Source organism: Manis pentadactyla, chromosome 12, assembly GCF_030020395.1.
Source record: "Manis pentadactyla isolate mManPen7 chromosome 12, mManPen7.hap1, whole genome shotgun sequence".
In the NCBI taxonomy this organism is placed as follows: Eukaryota; Metazoa; Chordata; class Mammalia; order Pholidota; family Manidae; genus Manis; species Manis pentadactyla.
Window position 1 is genome coordinate 16,160,353 of NC_080030.1, and position 21,746 is coordinate 16,182,098.

At 40.1% G+C, this 21,746-nt stretch overlaps 2 protein-coding genes across 2 annotated transcripts; both read left to right on the forward strand.

Moving 5' to 3' along the window:
- The first annotated feature begins 13,266 nt into the window (after positions 1-13,266).
- LOC118921140 (olfactory receptor 7G1-like) lies at positions 13,267-16,174 on the forward strand. The gene is made up of 2 exons (XM_036902765.2): positions 13,267-14,200; positions 16,089-16,174. The coding sequence occupies exons 1-2, from the start codon at positions 13,288-13,290 to the stop codon at positions 16,172-16,174; spliced, it is 999 nt and encodes a 332-aa protein (XP_036758660.2). The 5' UTR covers positions 13,267-13,287.
- Positions 16,175-19,347: 3,173 nt separating this feature from the next.
- LOC118920827 (olfactory receptor 7G1-like) lies at positions 19,348-20,286 on the forward strand. Its single transcript, XM_036902262.2, has one exon. It carries the CDS (start codon positions 19,348-19,350, stop codon positions 20,284-20,286), a length of 939 nt encoding a protein of 312 aa, XP_036758157.2.
- The last annotated feature ends 1,460 nt before the right edge of the window (positions 20,287-21,746 follow it).

The window sequence follows — 21,746 nt, forward strand, 5'->3', positions numbered from 1 at the left end:
GGGAAAAAGGGCTTGACAAGTGATTAAGCTTCCATTTCAGTTAATTACAGCTGTGGGGTGGGGAGAAGGGTGTGATGCTGCTTGTTCCTTCTACCTACCGACCTTGAACAGCAAGGGAACCACCATACCTTAGAGCAAATGTCTGAGAGCGCAGATGTTTGGAGTAGAACATTTAGAGGAGATGGTAAGTTCTGTCTGATAGGTTTCATCAGAGGCACCTGTAAAAATTTCAGATGGCCGTAGTTGAAAAGGCAGCAGGATTTCTAGGTTGTAACCTTAAAATATGATATCCCGAACTGGAGATGTGGGTATTACAAGCACTGCAATGGAAATTCAATTTGAGGGAATGGGTAGATATAGAATGTGCAGAATAAGGAGAGGAGTAAGGGCCAGAGCTCATCCCAGAGCCAGAAAGAAGTAAGATTATAAACAGGAAATGTGGTCACGAAAGTACAAGAAAGAGAATAATTTATAGAATTTTTCCGAGGGACCAACTAAGTCAAAGACAAATGCATTCGCTGGATTCACTCTCATTACTTCTCATAGATCCTTGGCAACCTTGACAATGAAATAGTGGTGGGGTGGAAACCAGGTTGGAGGACTGAGTTGAGGAAATGGGAAAAGTGTGGGGATGGGGTTGGCTACTCTTTCAAGGCATTTGACTGTGGAGAGGAAGAGGCACTGACCAGTGACTGGAGAGCCAAGCGGCACCCAAGGTATGAAATTGTTTTAAGATGGAGACACTTATGTTTAAATGTGGAAGGGAGGAGTATAGTGCAGTTGAAGTTGATGGTGATGGAAAAGAAGAAGCAAGGAATAATACATAGAATAAGCTTCCTGAGTGGATGGGAAGGGATTGAGTTCTTAATGGGGCACCTGTGCCCGCTAGAGGACACTTAGCAATATCTGGAGACATTTTTAAGTTTACAACTGGAAGGGGACTCAACTCTACTGACATCTAGAGGGTAGAATAATCCAGGGAGGCTGCTAAGCAAACTACCATATGTGGGCTGGTGCCCCCATAAACAAAGAAGTATCCAGTCCCAGATATCAGTAGTGCTGAGCATGGGATACCGTGGCATAGCAAAGTTGGAGGTACTGGCTTCAGATAAGAAGGCAGACATCTCCTTATTTGCAAAGTCGAACAAGATCCCATGTTTGTAGTGGGACTACTTTTGAACTAGTGGCAAGATGAGAAATTCTTTGTGTTGTGGTTTCCATTTCCCTGTGGGGTAAGATATAAGATCATTTGCTTTTGAAGAGGGAAAGTTGAGACCATGTGGGATTCAAAATCCTGGAGAAATTGTGAAAATGCCTTTAGATTAACTTGGATATTAAATTGCTGGTGGGCCTTTCCTTTAGTGTAGAGGATCCATTTATAGCAGGTGACCTTGAATCGTTAGTGCTTCCCACATAACTGGTTGGAGAGGAATTATCCAGGCAGGATGGAGACATGGTTGGAATTATCCAGAGAAGGTGTGATAACAGCACAGAGAGAGGAATTTGGGCTTCTGGAAAGCGTAATACTGATGTGATGGGCCATGACATTTCATATGTAGTGCCAAGGAACTGAATATTATGCATAGAAATTTGGTGGAAAGATGGATAGGTTGGGGCCTCTATGAGGTAGGCGAGAAGATGTGATACAGGTTAAGAAATGAGCAAGGTAGCAGGATAGCTCCTGTGTTCACAGGGTGGGAAGTCTGACTTTTTACCCTGGATGGGGCAAGTGTCAGATGATAAATTTGAGGTATGTGGCTGAGATGAGGAAGCCATGGATGTTTGCTAATTTATGCCCAAGAATATAGAATCATCTTGAATCAAGGCAGGGCTGGGGGTCAAAACGAAGATACTGGGAGTCAGGGTCTGATGATTTTAATGCATCAGATCTGTGTGTTGGTGTCAATGCAGCTGAGAAGTTAGTGAAGTACCTCAGCGGAGATGGGATTTTTGATGAGTGGTAGATAATGTGGTTTGGTAATGTGGACATACATTAGGGATGGGAAGGTCAAGAACACCTGCCATCTTGCTTCTAGGTTGGGCTTGGCATGGGAACTGAAGACCCAAGATTAAAACCTGCTTGAATCTGAACATGAAATTGACACATACCAGCTGGGCTTTGTTGGCATTTTCCTCAGGACAAAGGAGAAACAGAACACTTGTGAATTCTCTTGTTAATTTGTCTTTATTTAAGAACCCTGCTGTGGATGATAGAAACAACAAAAGGAGCATCCTTGGGTAGATTTACTCACAAACTTGCAGAATGGCACCTACACATCTGTCCACATACCTAGTAAGTTCTGAGGGTAGATGCACTTCATGAGGATGAATTGGCCTCTCCACCTTAGCATGGACATGAAGGAAGGGAGCTTAGTAGCCACATAGGAGGACAGGGATGGAGGGACTGAAATCAGAGGAGGTGGGAATGGAACTCTATGAACCTGTGGCACCTCAGAATGGTCTCCTGTCTGATTCAATATTCTTTAGGCTTTTGGAGGAAGAGCATGCGTACATGGTGGGAAGAGAGAACCAAATTTAGGAGAGGCACTTAATTATCCCAACCATTTGTTTTATAAAGTTGGAAAATTATATCTCAATATAGACACTTTATGAATTTCAGTTTCCTTGCCTAAGAAAATGGAGATTATAAATCCATTCCTCTTGGGTAGCAAGGCTATTTTCAGGCTCAAGGTTGGAGGCAGATTTTAATGGCTAATACTGTGTGTGTACATGTGACTCAATTGATGTTGGGCAATTTCTGAGTGTTGCAGTACTGGATGTGCCTACCCTGTTATCTTGTCCTCTAGCTCTGCCTGCCCTACACCCTGCCTATACCCATAAAAGGATCACAGAGATGGAAAACACCCACTCTAGCTTACAGGCGAGTCAAGAATTTTTCTTTGTCTTAAAATACATTCCTGTTCCCTGGGGTTCAACGTGTTACCTTCTAATAGTCTGGAGCCTCCCAACCTTGACCCTGAATCTTGAGACCTTTGAAGGTCGTTCAAAATTCTTTGACAAAATTCTTCCATTACCCCACTATTTGCAATTGTTTTTCAGACATCCCTTCTGCTTTGTGCTGGTAGGCAAAGTAAAAGAAGATTATGTGATTGTCTGAGCCTCAAAAAAAGTATGGTCACTCTGTAGGAAATAATGTATTCATTTAGCAAATATTTCTCTGATGATTTCATTGTGTCCAGGTCTATTTTGGATCCTGGATATAGAGGGGACTGTTAAAGCTCTTGCGGTGGAAGTGGAAAGATGCATTTCATCATGTGTTAAAGATTCTTTAAATTCTTGAGCCTGTGGGAGATCACGTAAGGAATGAGTGAAAATAGGAGGGAAGATTTTGAGAATAGAAAAAAAAAAGGGATACATGAAGAATGTCTTCAAAATCTCAAAATTACTGTGAAACAGGTCTTTGATCCCCAGAGCTGTCACCTATAATCTCTTCCCAAGAACAGTGGTGGGGTTGATTGTTAGTTGAGACGGAATGTGTTGATATTTCAGAACTCAATCACCTTTGATGATGTGGCCATCAGCTTCACCCAGGCTGAGTGGCCCTTGCTGAACTCATCTCAGAGAAAACTGAACAGAGAGGTGATGCTGGAGAACTACTGGAACTTGGCTGTACTTGGTAAGGCCGACTCAATCCCTTCATTTATTTGTTGATCTTTGGCATAGGTTTCTGGGATGAATAAAGCCCAGCCACCCTGTGGTGCAGATCATAGGTTTCTTATAGATTTTTTCAGATTTTTACTTTTAGGAAAAGTGTCTGTATTGAGATATTATTCACATAGCATACCTTAATCATTTAAACTGTAGAAAACAATTTCTTTTTAGTGTATGCAGAGTTGTGCAACCATCACCACTAATTCCAGAGCATTTCATTACCCTACCTACAGAGCATTTCATAAGTCCTTGCCTACAGACCGTGGCAACAACTAATCTACTTTCAGTTTCTATAGATTTGCCTATTCTCAACATTTCATATTAATGGAATTTCGGTCTTTTGTGACTGTCTTCTTTCATTTAGAATGAAATGAACGTTTTCAAGGTTCATCCATGTTGTACCATATATCAGTTACTTAATTGCTTTTTATTGCTGAATAATATTCTCTTGTATAGATACACCACATTTTGTCTATCCATTAATCGGCTGATGGATGTGTGGAGTTTTGACACATTTGCTATTATGACTAATGCTACTATAAAGGTTCATGTACAAGATTTTGTGTGGACATGTTTTTTGTCTTGGCTATCTACTTAGGAGTAGAATTATTCGATCATTAGGTAACTCTATGCTTTGTATTTTGGAGCAAAAAATACTCAACGGCAACAAGGTAAGATTCACATGGGATTATTTCTTGCCTTCCACATCAGAAGTCCAAAATGCCATATGCTAGAAAAAGAGCACATGAACTAGAGCGTAATTTGAAGCAAGTGCCCTCACACTTGTTTCACCAAGAGAAAGCAGGTGATTCTTTAAATAGCATTAATTTGAAGGAAACTCACAACCTAGCTTCAAAAAATGGTTACAGAGAATTCCCAAAGTAAACAGTTTCACAATGGAGATTAGATATTAAATGTTTAAAATATAATTCAATTTAAGTCAATTATATGTTAAAACTCTGTTGAAGAGTCTCAACAGTAGCCATGGGATATAGCATTCATCTTACTTAAGCTGATAAACAGTCAGAAAGTGTGTGTATTCACTAAGAAAATGTTACACAAACTCTAATGCTTAAAATGTTTGTTAGACATGTCAGAATTTATGTGTGGGGAGATTCTCAATCAATATAATAAATGTGATAAATCATGATCATAAGTCATATTTTAATGACTAGGAGCAAACTCATGGAAGCAAACCAATGTTTGAAGCCTTAAGTATGAAATCTAGCAGAGCTCAATGTAAGAGAATTCATCCTGGAGAGCAACCCTATAAATGCTTTGACTCTTGGAAAATCTTCAGAGATTTTTCACATTTTAAGACTCATGGGGAAATTCCTCCTGGGGAAAACTATGAAAGTAAAAAAGATGAAAATGCCTTTATTAGGAGCATTTACTTAGCTATGCACAGGATGCAACCTACAAGAGAGAAATCCTATAAATATAGTGGATGTGGAAAGGTCTTACATTAAATCTTATATCTTAAGAAACATGGAAAAACTCACAAAAAAGGGAAATCTTCTGAATGTAGTCACTGTGGTGAAGTGTTACAGAGCTATACATCCATTCAGTTGCACATGAGAACCCACACTGGATAAAAACCTTTTGCGTGTGATCAATGTGGACAAGCCTACATACAGCTCAAGCTCTTACCCTACAAGGCACGAGATAATTCATACTGGGGAGAAGCCTTATGAATGCCATGGCTGTGGAAAAGTCTTCAGAGACAGCTCACTCCTCAGACAACATGAGAGAATCCATGCAAGAGAAAAACCCTACAAATGTAACCAATGCAGCAAAACCTTTGGTCGAAGCTCTAAGCTTACCATGCACACAATCATACATACTGGAGAGAAACCCTATGCATGCAAGCATTGTGGGAAAACCTTCAGTATTCTCCCATACCTTAAAAGCCATGAAAGAATCCACTCTGTAGAGAAATCCATCAAATGTAGCCTCTGTGGAAAAGCATTAAGTAGTCAGGGATCCCTGAAGACACATCTGTGGATACATACTGGAGAGAAAATTTGTAAGCATGGTCAATGCAGAAAGACTTTTCGAATGAGCTCTAATCTTATGGTGCACAAGAAAATTCATACTGGAGAGAGACCCTATAAGTGCAGTGATTGTGGAAGAGCTTTCAGGGATCGCTCCTGCCTTAAACAACACATGAGAATTCACACTGGTGAAAAACCCTTTATGTGCAATCAGTGTGGAAAAGCCTTCAGAATGAAATCTTTCCTCGTTTCACACAAGAAAGTTCACATGAGAATGGAACAATATGAGTGTAAGGAATGTGGGAAAGTCTTCCATGGTGTCTTATCTCATAGGAGACACATGAAACATCACACCAGGGGAAAGAAGCCCTTTAAGTGTAGCGAGTGTGGAAAAGCCTTTAGGAAGCACATGTCCCTTAAAATACACATGAGAACTCACACTGGAAAGAAAACCTACAAGTGTAATCAGTGTGGGAAAACTTTCAGTGTAAGGTGTAATCTTAACCATGCACACAAGAATACATACTAAAGAAAATCCTAAATGCAAAGTCTGTGGGCAAGTTTTCAGTAAACTCATATCCCTTCAGCATCATAGCAGAACTTATGCTGGGAAAAATTTTAATTGACACATCCGTGTGGAATAGCTTTCAGGGAGCTCTCAGTCTTTCAGACATGCAAGCAAGTGCTAACTGAAGAGAAAACCTGGGTATAAAGACTCTGAGAAAGCCTCTGTGTAATATCTAAGTGGGATAAATTTAAGTTATGCAATGACCTTGAAAAATCTTTCATTTATTCATTCATCCCTTAGGAGATACATGAACACTCAATGCTAAAGGGAAAACTTACTACCTTTACAACTTGTTACTTGGGAAAAATAAACACCTAATGTTTTAAGTCACCATGTTTTCAGTGTGTTTCTGTGTGTTTGTGTGTGTTGGTAGTTGTGTGGTGGGAAGATGGTTATTTGTTCCTATTTGACTGCAATCACAAACCTGTATAAGCCATGGAATATCAGTTTTTTCAAATACAGTCTTGTATATGGTAAAATTTTTTGAATAATTATTTGGTATAGGAACGTGTGTTTAATAGTGATCTATTTCTTAGATAAAGCTTTTAAGTTATGTTCATAAATCATCCATATACTTTTATAATTCATGTCTTTTAACCTAACATTGCCTGAAATGAGGTCTGTGATCAATTTTCCCATCAGGACTGTGGATGATTAAATCCTCCTTGGAATTCTGTACTTTGTACAACACACTCTGTTGCTTGCATTTAAGATATGTTAAAAAGTGTACAACCCCTTGAATTTTTTTATGAGGTAGAACACATCTGTATCAACTACTACACACATGAGTCAAGAAATGGGATATTATCAGCATGCAAGAATCTTTCAGTTCCCCCTAAGCCACTGAGCACCTTGATTTCTACCACCAGAATGTAAATAGGGAATCATATGCATTTATAACAGCTTTATTCATATGTAATTTACATACAATAAAATTCACCCATTTGAAGTATTTCAGTTGTTTTTAGTATATTTGCAGAGTTGTATGCATTTTTGTACCTGATAATTGCATTATCATTTGTGCTTGGCTTCTTCTGCTCAACATTATATTTGCTAGATTCATCTACATTCTCATTTAACAGGAGTTTATTCTCATAACTGTGTAGTTTTCCATTGTATGCAACAGAGTGTGTTGTAGAAAGTATGTGGAATATGAACAATTTATTCAACTCTTTAGGATACGTGGGTTCTTTTTGACCGAGGTATTTCACAAATAGTTCTGCCATGAACATTCTAATACCTGTTTTTTGGTTCCCAGTTGCACATATTTTTGTTGGATGGTGAAATTTCTGGGTCATCAGAAATACATATGGACACTTCTATTCAATACTATCAAATAATTATCTAAAATAAAATAATTGCACCAGTATACATTTCTGCAATCTTGCCAATATTTTACATTTTCACCCATTTTGGCCATTTTGATGAGTATGCTGTAGTACCATATTTTCATACAAAATTTTCTAACCTTTCTTTTGAACTATTTTTCACTTACAGAAAAGTTGAAAAATAGTCCAGAAAGTTCTTATATATCCCTTAGAGTTCTCCAAGGTTAAAAGTCAATTTATTAATTGCATCCTTTAGAAGTAGTGCTTTTTTGTGTGTGATCTCTTCAGGAGGGCTGGTTTGATATTTATTTTTCAGGAAACCTCTAAGAGCCTGCCAAGTTAAGAGTTAATTGGTTTGTTTTTTTACCTCTTCCTTACAATAGTACTAACTTCATCCATGAAGGAACTTTAAGAAAATAGAAATTTTTCTTAAGAGTGGCTTTGTGGAGAGGATCCCCTTGTATATTGCCTTCAACTGAGTCTCCGCCCCTCTGGAGGCTTCCACCACTACAGTTCTCTAGTCCTTCAGTACAAATCTCTGACTCAAGAGAAAGCTGGGAATTGGTCTAAGGAGAAACCCACCTGTTCCCATAAGGGCTTGGGGAAAAAATGACATCTGGCTAATGAGGAGCTTTGTAAATTGAGCCCCCAGGGCCATAGACTCGGTAGGTCTCTAGTCTACCAGTGACCCCTCCACTTAAGAGCCTTGCTCAGCTCAGGCAACAACACCTGAGTCTTCCTCCCTCTGGGATGCTCCGCGCCCAGGAGCCCAGTTTCCTTACTTGGTCCATCGGCCCTGTCTGGGGACAGACTTCCCATACCCATCCTTCCATAGCTAGAGGAATCATGGATGGCTTCGAGGTGATCAAGCACTCCAATAAGATCTGTGAGACATGAAACAATTTTTAAAAAATCAGCCTATCTGGAGGACATCCAAGAGGTAAGAGAATGTTCAGTGGGATTATGTTAAAAGATTTCAAACTATTTTTTTACTCTCTTCTTGATTCATTTATGTTCCTTTTATCTTTTTTGCAACCAGCCTTCATTACTTCCGGCTCCCCCTCTCCTTTTAAATTCCAGAGACTCTTTCCCCACCTGACCATGAATTAGCCCCTTCAAAAACCAGACAGATATTATGTGATTCTCTGGCTTCCTTCATTCCTTTTGGATCAGGAGTTGGGCTGGGGTGGAGTGAGTTTAGTTCTCAATTTTTCCTTATCTTGTTTCAGATTTCATCCTTAGAGGAGAATTTAAGTCTTGGCCCTAACTCTGGGAGGACTCTGGGAGAGAGGATTGAGATCCCTTTGTCCCCCTTTATAGTCTTCCTTTGAGAACATCCAAATAAAGTGTGAAATATTTTATGCCATCAGAACAGCACAGTGCACAGTAAAATAAACAGCCATGCAATCATCTTTCAGAATTAATGTTGACCTTTTTCTGCTGTATTAGCTTCAGACACCTTTTTAAAATAATGAAGTATTATATAGGAAGTCGTTATTTTTAAAAGTGAGTCTTAGACATTCAAATACCATATAGAAAGGTCTTTGTTTTCAGACAAGGATGACTTCATATCATCCTGGACAAGTCTTTATTGTTTATTCAAAATTCTCCCCCAGAGGTTACCACCCTATGGAAGTTGGTGGCTGTTCACTATGTTTACTTTAATAGTGTGAGTACACACACATGTGAATGTGTCTCTATAAAATACTTCTGAGCTATAACAAAAATAATCCTTGACAAACCCAAAAGCCCATTGATGTGAGAACATATCTTAAAATTAGTAAATCAGACCTACTTGTAACAACTTTGGTAAGTATAGGAGATAGAGTGTTAAAAGCCAAAACCAGTTGCTGAATTGAATATGAAATTTGGTAACATAAATATGAACATGTGATTTATTACTTTACATAAACATAGGATGTTTATGGATACACCATGATTCACATAAAACAATCCAGGAGAATGATACATTTGAAGTTCAGGGTCATGGCTATCCTTCTGGAGGCAAGGTCACTGGTGAGATTGTGCAGGAAGAGGCTGGGGCTTCATGATCTGCCTTGTATTTATTAAAAAATGAAAACAAAACAAAACACCAAAGCAATGTAGCACAATGAATTTGAATGCAATTGTGCTGGCTGGTGGGTTTAAGTCCCTCATTGTCTCTCTGTACTTTTTGGGATGCTTGAAGTATAACAAAACATAAATAAGCAGAAGTGAAATACTTTCTTTCATATTTTTTTATTAAGGTATCATTGATATACATTCTTAAGAAGGTTTCACAAGAAAAACAATGTGGTTGCTATATTCACCCATATTATCAAGTCCCCCCCCCATTACACCCATGACAGTCACTGCCCATCAGTGTAGTGAGATGCCACAGAGTCACTACTTGTCTTCTCTGTGCTACACTGTCTTCCCTGTGACCCCACATACACCATATGAACTAATGATGATACCCCTGAATCTCCTTCTCCCTCCCTCCCCACCTGCCCTCCCCCACCCCTCCCCTTTGGTAACTGCTAATCTCTTCTTGGAGTCTGTGAGCCTGCTGCTATTTTGTTCCTTCAGTTTTGCTTCGTTGTTACACTCCACAAATGACGGAAATCATTTGGTACTTGTCTTCCTGTGCTTGACTTATTTCACTGAGCATAATACCCCCTAGCTCCATCCACGTTGTTGCAAATGGTAGGATTTGTTTTCTTCTTATGGCTGAATAATATTCCATTGTGTATATGTACCACCTCTTCTTTATCCATTCGTCTACTGATGGACACTTAGGTTGTTTCCATATCTTGGCTATTGCAAAAAGTGCAGAAATTAACATAGGGGTGCATATAACTTTTTGAATCAGGGATTTTGTTGTTGTTTTTTTCAGGTAAATTCCTAGAAGTAGAATTACTGAGTTAAACTGTATTTCTATTTTTAGTTTTTTGAGGGACCTCCAAACTGCTTTCCACAGCAGTCGCATCAATTTGCATTCCCACCAACAGCCTAAGAGGGTTCCTATTTCTCCACATCTTCACCAGCATTTGTTGTTTCTTGTCTTTTGGATGTTGGGCATCCTAACTGGAGTGAGATGATACCTCATTGTGGTTTTATTGTACATTTCCCTGGTGATTAGTGATGTGGAGCATCTTTTCATGTACTTGTTGGCCATTTGTATGTCTTTGGAGAAGTGTTTGTTCAGGTCCTCTGTCCATTTTTTGTACAGGTTATTTTTTGGGGGGTTGTTGAAGTGTATGATTTCTTTGTGTATTTTGGATGTTAACCGTTTATAAAATGAGTCATTTATGAATATATTCTTCCGTACTGTAGGATGCCTAGGAGTCTTGTTGAGCTAGCTGGTGGTCGAGGCTGCCCTCTGCTGGCCTGAAGAAGTGGTGCAGCTTCAGGGTTAATGTGTCGGATGGGCCTATGCTTGCTTGGCCCTGTACTGCCCAGATGCTCAGCACTGCGTTTGAACACTTGTAGGGGAGAAGGCGCTCTTGGGCTTGGCTCCTGTGTGCATCTCCCTGGTTAGGCTGAAACTGGGCCAAGGAAGCTAGGGTAGTCCCCCTCTGCCTGCCAGGCAGCAAAGTCTGCTGCTGCCACTGGGCCAAGTGGGTGGACTCCCAGCAGTGTACACAGGGAAGAGTCTCGGGGCTGCATTGCCAGCAACGGGGATGGAGCATCTGGGGCTCCTGGGAATTCCCAATCTGTTGGGCTGAGGGAAGGCTGGGGAGGTATCATCCACCTGCCCTTTCTCCTGAGAGAGTTCCATCCAACCTTCATCCCGGTTGTACCCCTCTCACAGCTGGCAAGGCTTTCAGACTTCCGCCTCTGCTTTGAGTCTCGGGACTTTCAGAGAGGGCCTGCCCTCCACACTGGCAGAGTCTCAGCCTCTGTGTCCTGCCCCAGAACCCAGTACAATGTGGACCTGTAATCATGGTGCAGATCTCCAGGGTCAGGTGTGCAGTTTTCCTGGGCTCCTACTCTGTCCCGCCTTCATTCCTCCTCCTCCTGCCTGTAGGCTGGAGGTGAGGGCATGTCTTGGGTCCTGCTCCATCTTAGAGTTGCCACTTTACCCTTTTCAGTGTGGTTCTCTCTTCCTCATGTGCAGGTGGTCCGTTCTGCAGTCTTCAAGTCACTTTCAGGTTTGGTTGCATTTGCTGTATTTTCTTTTATGTGCGTTTGGGAGGGGGTTTCTGCCTTGCCTTCCTACTCCACCGTCTTCAATTCCCTCTCTGTCTTCCATCTTTACCAGTCACTTTGTACTTTTCCTCCAGTCCTCCAACAGCTATAATTCTACCCATCTCCTATTCTCTCTCTATAATGGCAAAGACTGTTCTCCTTATTTGCAAGCATGGTGATGCTTCTAATATTTGCTGGCATTTCCTTAATCCTTGTAGTGGTTTGGGGTCAGGGACTTGGGCATTTGCCTTGTTTCTTGCAATTCTGGGTTTATAATTTTGCGTTGTGTCTGTTGTCAGGCTCTGAGGTCTCTGGGGAAGGTTGTGGAGATGCAAATAGCCTCACCAGCAAAACTACCTATTTCTCTTAAGATACTTACCAGATATTTTAAATAGCCAGAACAGCATATTTTAATTTAAAAAATGACTATTCCTGATGATTAGTGGTGTTGAGCATCATTTCATGTGTCCTTTGGTTATTTGTATGTCTTCTTTGGAAAAATCTCTATTTGGGTCCTCCGTCCACTTTTTAATAAGATTATTTGGGATTTTTTTTTTAGTGTTGAGTTTTATGAGTTCATATATTCTTTGGATATTAACCTCTTATCAGATATATCATTTGTGAATATAACCTCCTACTCAGCAGGTTGCCTTTTCATTTTGTTGATGGTTTCCTATGTTGTGTAAAAGCATTTATAGCTTGACATGCTTCCACTTGTTTATTTTTGCTTTTGTTTCTCTTACCTGGGGAGACATATCTGGAAAAAAATTACTAATGATGGTGCTCAAGAGTTTATTGCCTGTGTTTTCTTTTAGAAGTTTTATGGTTTCAGGTCTTCAATTGAGGTATTAATACATTTCAAGTTTATTTTTGGGTATGGTGTAAGACAGTTATCCAGTTTCATTCTCTTGAATGTTTCTGTACCGTTTTCCAAATACGGTTTATTGAAGAACACCATTATCGAAGATTTTCCTCACTGTATATTCCTCCCTCCTTTGTCATAGATTAAGTGACCATAAAAGTGTGGGTTTCTTTCTGGGCTCTCTATTCTGTTCCATTGATCTATGTGTCCAGGGGAGGGAGTGGGAGATGGGCAAAATAGGCAAAAGGAATTAAGAGATATAAGCTTTCAACCATAAAATAAGTCACTGGGCTGGAAAGTACAGCCTAAGGAATATAGTCAATAATATGGTAATGACTTTTATGGTGACAGATGTTATCATAGTGAACATTCCCTAGATGTATAAAATTGTTGAAACATTATGTTGGACCCCTAACACCAATGTAATATTGTATATCAACTATATTCAATAATAGTATGACCATTCCTCAACCCTTTTCATAATTAACACATATAGACACACTGCTTTATTAACTTTGAGTCTTTTCTTTTTCTTTCTCAAAATAATAAGATGCATACAGAAGGCATCTCTTCTTTTCGCTCCTTCCCCTCCCAAAACGATGGTTGTCTTTGGTGATACTCCTGATGCTTGTATAGGGACCACATGTTTCATTGTTTTGTTATCCTATCTTTTCCATCAGATTTCTCAAAAGTATGGAACCTAGAAATGAAACACATGTTTCAGATTTCCTTCTCATGGAAGTGACAGAGGATCCAGAACTGAAACCCCTCCTTTTCAGCCTGTTCCTGTCCATGTACCTGGTCACCGTCCTGGGGAACCTGCTCATGATCCTGGCCGTCAGCTCTGATCCCCACCTCCACACCCCCATGTACTTCTTCCTCTGCAACCTGTCCCTGGCTGACATCTGTTTAAGCACAACCACGGTTCCAAAGATGCTGGTGAACATCCAAGCACAGAATCAGCACATCAGTTACTCAGGCTGCCTCACCCAGGTGTGCTGTGTCCTGGTGTTTGCTAGTTTGAATAGTTGTATTCTTTCAGCCATGGCCTATGACCGCTATACAGCCATTTGTCACCCACTGATGTACACTGTTATCATGAATCCCCGCCTCTGTGTCCTGTTGATTCTTCTCTCCCTGCTCATTAGCATCGTGGATGCCCTGCTCCACAGTCTGATGCTGTTGAGGCTATCCTTCTGCACACATGTGGAAATCCCCCTCTTCTTCTGTGAAGTTGTTCAGGTCATCCAGCTGGCCTGTTCTGATACCCTCATCAATAACATCCTGATCTATTTAGCCACTGGCGTATTTGGTGGTATTCCTCTGTGTGGAATCATTTTCTCTTATACTCAGATTGTTTCCTCTGTTTTGAGAATGCCTTCAGCTGGTAGGAAGTTTAAAGCATTTTCTACCTGTGGTTCTCACCTCTCGATTGTTTGCTTGTTCTATGGGGCAGCGTTTGCGGTATATATTAGTTCTGCTTTTGCGGACTCTTCCAGAAACACTGCTGTGGTTTCAATGATGTACACTGTGGTCCCTCAAATGATGAACCCCTTCATCTACAGCCTGAGGAACAGGGACATGAAGGGTGCCTTGAGGAAACTCATCAGTATCTGGGGCACATTCTCTTCTGCGTCTGTGTCATATTCTTTGGACTAGGATTTCTAGAATGAGCCAAGGGATGGAAATATTGCGAGATCCAGAATGCTTGGTTCTTACATCCCCACATTCTTCTAAAGTGACAAGATAGCATAAAGGACAAGTGAATTGCAACTCTGGGTTGAAATTTGACTTGCTTTTTGTACACTTTTGGTGTTTCAAAAATAAGTTTCATTATCAAAATCAGTTTCCTTTGTCAGATCCACAGAGCTGAACCTGAAGCAGGGTTTATAGTAGTTTCATTTGACATTCCAGAAAAAGTAAAGTAAGGGAGTTGGATGAGGCAAGGAGAGGAGCCACACATGTAGGCGGTTACAGAGACTTTGTTTGGCCAATTCTATAGATAGTGCCCTGTGAAATGCAGCCCAGAAATAAGCTGTGATATAATGAGTTATAAGAGAAATATGTATTTCCCAGGTGTATTTGGTCTTTATCCACAGTTCCTGAAAACACTGCAGAGGCTTAAAGGTGAAACAGGGTATTTTGTCATGTTAATGAGAGATTTTGGACCCCCATGCATGAGTGGGGGCTGGAGGTTGGATCATCCAATCATGAGTATACAGTGAAGTCCTCACAAAACCTTCTGAGAAGAGGTCTTTGTTCTCATGTTCTTCTCTGCCTGCTCTGCTTGGTTTGATCCTGCTTCTCAGTCGGAAAGATCTATGCCTGGGGAACCAGAATGCCTCCATGTGCCACTCAGCCAGACCCCAGGCTCCATGAGGAAAGAAGCTTCTTGGGACCTTGCCCTCTGTCTCTCTTCATCTGGCTGTTTACTTGTATTTTATGGTATCCTTTATTAAACGTAAATGTGAGTGTTTTCCTGAGATCTATGAGCCACACTAGCAAATTAATCAAACCTAAAGGGGAGGTCATGGGAACTTCCAATCTGTAGCTGGTAGGTCAGAAGTACAGGGGCTTGTGACCGGAGTCTGGAATGGTGGGTGGAGGGCAGTCTTAGAGGGTGGAGCCCTTAGCCTGGGGATCTGATGCTGTCTCTGAGAAGATAGCATTGAGACAGGGACCATAGATGTAGTCAGAATAGAGTGAGGGCCTCCGGAGGGGGCAGGGTGGGATATTTGCAGTCAGAGCAATGTAACTACATGCAAAGAAACCCCCCTGCTAAAACTTTATGTTAAACATTGAGCTCTAAAATCATTCTTCAGCGAAATCAGTTAATGTTTCCCAGATAAAGAAGAGTAGCACATGTTTTATTATGCTAATCATTTGTTACCATGTGTAAGATTCACTTTAGCACACTAAAAGGCCCAGGCCTATGTGCTGTCTTTCCTCCTTCAGATCTGACGAGGTGATTTTGCAAACTGAGCAACTAACTTAGCATGCAGACCCAGCTGTAGACGACATGGTGAAAGGCAAGAAGAATTCCATCTTAAAGATAAGATTGCATTTTAACACCCAGGAAGTTTAAGAGGCAAGATTCTTTAGCAAGTAGACAATACCTCAGCCCACCTTGGGGGCTGGGCAGGCAGCCTTTTGATATGCTCCCAGACCCAGGCGCCGAGGTGTCCCAGAGAAAACTCAAGGCAGGAAATTCCTTATGTTAAGTTAATTTTTAATATTCAGAGACCACTTAACAAGTCCCCACCCCTAAGTTTTTTCATGTTCTCGAAAAATCTTCAACTGCCTATCAAACCCCCTAGACAACGCACCACTACGGACTCTCTTGTCCCCTCCTGGCGCGAGCTGGGAGTTCTGTCCTTTCACTGTATCTCTAAATAAAAGCCTGTACCTTGCTCTCCTACCTTGACTGTTAGTGAAGCTCATTCTTCAGCTCCGCAAACAAGAACCACGGCATCAGCATTAGAATTGGGTTAAGTTCTCCAACATCCTGCTGGTGTTTGAGAATTGCTTGGTGTATGTGAGTGTGTGGAGTGACGCCCCTCCCACATATTTACACACATAGAAATCAAGTCTGGGTACCCAAATGAAGTTACACTACTATTACTGCTGTGTATAACATTGTTAATGTCATACATATATGTAGGAAAGAAATATAGCAATGCATTTAGTGTCAGAGATGTTGCATAAACCTTTTACCCCTGTGAAATATGTGTGGAGCTGATACTTCATAACAAATTTGGTAATTTCCAAAAGTGGTCATGGTGAATTATCTGTTCAAAGACACCAGAAGCATTCACGACAGTCAGTTTTGTCAACTATAAAATTGCTGTAATTTGATTATTTCAGAGGTTTAAGGTGGTTGTGAAATATTTCATCTCGATTAGTGAGAAAACCTTTGTTTCTACTAAGAGAAAGCAACGTTGCCTCTAATGTACATATAATGATCACATTATAATATAAATTCCTATCCAGCAGTTAAAGGTAGAAGAATTCTAACACCTTAGAATCCACTTAAATGGTCACCCACCTATATCACTCAATCTAATACCACATGCAAACACTACCCTGAATTCTGTGCTTATTTTCTCTGAAGTTCTTTTTTTGGGGTTGAAATCCATGAAACTGCCAGTATATTTGCCCTAAGAAACACTGGCTTTAGGATTAAATGTCATCTTACCACTCCAATGTATTTCCTGTCCAATTTATAAATCTGCCTCTTTTCAAACTTGTTAACAAATTAATATAATGTATGGATTTTTCATTTTGATTGTTTTTCTCATTATTGTACTTTGATGTTTAATCATGTTTTGGGCATATCAGCAACGAATTTATTTCCACTCCTTCTGTTTTTACAAGATGCATGGGGACTTTTCTAAGTATCCTGTCCAGGTTTGAGGGAGATTTTGTTTGTAATTAGTTTCTTATTTTGAATTTTTGTTTCAATATTCTCATCTGTATGTCTTGGTGGAAAAGAGAGAGTTTCATACTTGCAGGAGAATTATTGGATGAAAGTGGCTGTGACCCCTCCTTTGGGTTGTTCCAAGGAGTTCTAAACATTTGGACCAATTACACACGTTAGAAGGTTGGTGATCTGTATCATCATCAATATACTTTCAAATATATTGATAATCTAGTGGGTGTCAAAGTCATTTCATTCCTCAGCATATCACTTATTATTATGGGCTTGAGAGTCTTTTCCAATAGCAATTTCCCTTTCTTTAAATACATGCTTGTGGTATTTCCAGTGAGTTACCTCTTTCTTATTAATTCCTGAGTTCTTTACATAATTTTAACCTGCTGTCTCCTAAAGTGAATGGAAATGTGTATTGAAACTATAATGGAAAAGTTAGAAATCATGGTTATGCAAATCTTTTTTTGGAGTAATAAGCTTGTCTGTTTCTACCAAGGACAAAATTGTCACAAAAAGTAAATTAGAATCCGTTGTATAGATATAAACAGTGAAGATTAAGTTTCAGGAAACAATAAAGACCCTTAGAAAAACTCCTGAGTGCCTCCAATTTTACAATATCCTAATTATGTTTTCCAATATATGACTTATGTGCACATATATAAATTATATTTTCACACCTACAGTTAGCATCAGATCCCCTGATGGCATTGATTAGGAAAAGATCCACTGTTTTTACCTAAATGAAGAATACTTGAATTCAACCAGAGACAGATGGTGTGCCCACATTTGCCAAGAATTTGAAATGGAGATGAGCCGTCCCAGGTGGAGAAAAGTACAACTTGGACACCTGGTCCCAAGGGTCAGGGAGCAGCCATCCTGAATTCCTCCCTTGTAGAACCTTGGTCTTTAAGGATTTGCTCTATCCTGGGATCTCAGTGACAATAAAATTGCTTGGCTAATGAGGAGCTTTGGACATTGCCCCTCTAAGGATGCAGAGACAGCAGCGTGCGTGTGACTCCCTCATTCAACCATCCTTCCTTAGAAGACAGTAGCACATCCGAGCCTCCTATCATAGAGGCAGCCTCTTGCCCAGGAGCCCAGGTCTCACTCAATCCCTCTGCCCTTCCTGAGGACAGATCTCTCCTATGGTACATCAGAGATGCCAAGCGTCATTCCACTGTGATGTCATCCAGGTAACCTACCATCCCTTCATCGGTGTTTGGAAATAAGGGCAGGTGTTTTACTACAGGCTCATCCAGGGAAGCTGTGAAGACAGTACACACATCAGATGATTAGAACCAAGTCACCCATGTCCTCCTGCCTGTCATCTTCACATGTTTCCTTATACTTTGCACCCATATTCAAGCACCTCTCTTTCACAAATCTTGTAGTCCCTCTCTACTATGACCAGCAACATATTCTTCCTGAGAAAAATATGCCTCTTTTCAAATAGTCTGACTGTTAAAATGTCTCTGAGATTTACTATAGGTGGTAGGAGTCAGGAAGTTTTGCAAAGTTCCCCTTATCTTCCCATTCATGGTTCTTGACTTATCTATGTATTATCTCAGTTGCCAATTTCTGAAGTCTCAGGGAATCCAGAAGGTACCTTCAAGCTGCCTACTTAATATCTTTATCTTTATAAAATTACCAAAGGTTTAGAATAATCAGAACAGCACAGACCCTGTAATTTTATTTAAAAAGTGACCAACTCTTAACCCTTTACAGAATTAACAATTATTGTTGCTATGCCATATCAGCTACAGGTTTCTTTCAAGGAAACAAAGTATGCATACATTTTTAGATTGATTAGAGTTGATACACAATATTATGTGACTTTAAGTTGTATACTAGTGATTTAACAATTATATACCTTACAAAATGCTTGCTATAGAGTTTAGTTACCAGCTGTTACCAGCTGTCACCATACAAAGATATTACAATGGCATTTTTAATTGTACTAGGGTAAACAATGCTAAAATTAGTAAAGAACAGAAAAAGCTCCAAATATTTAAAGCAATCTTGAGAAAAAGAACAAAGATCACTCTGATTTCAAACTATTTTTCAAAGCTATAGTAATCAAAACAGTATGGTATTGGTGTAAAAAAAGGCACAGAGATCAAAATAACAGAACTGAAGTCCAGAAATAAACCCATACTCGTACAGTCAATTAATATATGGCACAACCTTTTTTTTTTTTTAACTCTTATAGTCTCCATCCCATCCCAAGATGTTTTTTGCCTCTGGAAGTGTTCCTCCTGTGGCCTAGAAAAATCACACTGGATTATCTGCTCACCAAATCCTTTCCCATTTGATTCAACAACAGTATGGAGCCCAGAAATGAAACACGTGTTTCAGATTTCCTTCTCATGGAAGTGACAAAGGATCCAGAACGGAAACCCCTCCTTTTCAGCCTGTTCCTGTCCATGTACCTGGTCACCATCCTGGGGAACCTGCTCATCATACTGGCCGTCAGCTCTGACCCCCACCTCCACACTCCCATGTACTTCTTTATCTCCAATCTATCTATTAACGACATCTGTTTAAGCACAACCACAGTTCCAAAGATGCTGGTAAACATGCAAACACAGAATCAGCACATCAGTTACTCAGGCTGCCCCACCCAGATCTACTTTGTCCTGGTGTTTGCTAGTTTGGAAAGTAGTCTCCTTGCAGTGATGGCCTACGATCGCTATGTGGCCATTTGTCACCCACTGAGGTACACAGTCATCATGAACCCCCGCCTCTGTGGCCTGCTGCTTCTCCTCCCCATGCTCATTATCACTGTGGATGCCCTGCTCCACAGTCTGATGGTGCTGCGGCTGTCCTTCTGCACAAACCTAGAAATCCCCCTCTTCTTCTGTGAAGTTGTTCAAATCATCCAGCTGGCCTGTTCTGATACCCTCATCAATAACATCCTGATCTATTTAGCTACTGGCGTATTTCGTGGTATTCCTCTGTGTGGAATCATTTTCTCTTATACTCAGATTGTCTCCTCTGTTTTGAGAATGTCATCAGCAGAGGGGAAATACAAAACCTTTTCCACCTGTGGGTCTCACCTCTCTGTTGTTTCCTTGTTCTATGGGACAGGTTTTGGTGTGTACATTAGCTCTGCCCTTACTCACTCTTCCAGGAACACTACAGTGGCCTCAGTGATGTACACTGTGGTCCCTCAAATGATGAACCCCTTCATTTACAGCCTGAGGAACAGAGACATGAAGGGGGCCTTGAGGAAGCTCATCAGTAGGACAATATCTCTTCTGTGACTGTCACCTACTTTGCACAGGGGTTTCTAGAATGAACAAAAGTGATGCAAATACTGGGTGATCCAGAATGCCTGATTCTTGCATCACCAATTTATCCTAAAAGGAGTAGGTTAAGCTCATTTTAACACTTGGTTGAAATTTGACTGCTCTTTGTATATGTGTGTGATGTTTCAAAAATGAGTTTCATTATCAACTTTTGATTTTTTGCTCAGTTCCATAGCACTGATCTTGAGGCATGGTTTACAATGATTTTGTCTGAACATACAGAAAAAAAAGAAAGGAAGTTGGATGGGTCAAGGAGAGGAGCCAAGCAGGTCTGTCATCATACCCACTTGATTTGTCCAATTCCATAGTGCCATGTGAACTGCACCCCAGAATAAAGCTATGGTGAAGCATGGGTGGAACTGATCCTTCATACATAACAGTAATTTCCAAGACTATTCTCTGGTAAACTATCCATGCAATGGCATCATAAGCATCCATGATACTCAGTTTCACCATCTTTAAAATTGCTATTATTTGATTATCTCAGGGTTTGAGGTGGTTGTGAAATATTCACTTTTGATCAGTGATAAAGTCTTTGTTTCCACAAACAGAAAGTGACCTTGACTCTAATACACATAAACAATAAAGAGTATTATGTTCTTTTTTTCTTTTCCTCTTTCTTCTTTATTTTTTTATTGGAATATAGTGGATATACTATATTATATTGGTTTCAGATGTACAAACAGAGCAACTCAATAATTATATACATTCTTGATAAATGCTTCAGCGGTAAGGAATGAATTTTCCTCTGCATTCATTTCCCCATTCAGTGGCTGTATCTTGGAGTGGTTTCCCTCAAACCATGCATCAGATACAGGTATAATATCCAGATAGGATGCCTGGGGACAGAAATCTGATTGTTTTATTCTGGATGAACTTTTATTTGACATGGTGTGGAGTCATCCAGAATATATCCCCTTTAATCTCTTCAAAAGTGTAGGATCATATTCCACCTACTGAATCTAATTCTTGGTGTGGGGAAAATGATTACTGTGAGAGTCATAGACGGACTACATGGAAAGTCATCGTTGCTGGGAACTGCACCTCCGTAAGCACCACAAAATACTTAGTACAATGCCTGGCACTGAGTAAGTATTCAATAAAATATAACTATATCATGTGTTCTATATCTTGCCTATATATATTCTTGAGTCTTGTAATCCTGTTGGTTTCACATATTTTATCTTGCTTTAGAATTTGATTTCTTTTCTTTTGTTGTTATATTTACCAGCTGCTTTTTGTGGTCTGAGTAAAAAATACAGGTAGGCAGGGCAAAGGATGAGTCTTCTGGCATCTTACTAGCTTTGAAACATTCCTATTGGGGTATTTATATAAGAATGTATCTGAGTTTTCATTTTTGTCTTTAGTCATCTTTTCTTGCTGTGCTTCTTACACATCTTGGTGGAGTGTATGCA

Bases quoted from the DNA above. Each gene is read 5' to 3' on its own strand.
- LOC118921140 (XM_036902765.2), top strand. From the start codon at position 13,288: ATGGAACCTAGAAATGAAACACATGTTTCAGATTTCCTTCTCATGGAA. The intron at 14,201-16,088 runs TCAGTATCTGGG...ATTGGGTTAAGT, and splicing joins GGGTGCCTTGAGGAAACTCA to TCTCCAACATCCTGCTGGTG.
- LOC118920827 (XM_036902262.2), top strand. From the start codon at position 19,348: ATGGAGCCCAGAAATGAAACACGTGTTTCAGATTTCCTTCTCATGGAA.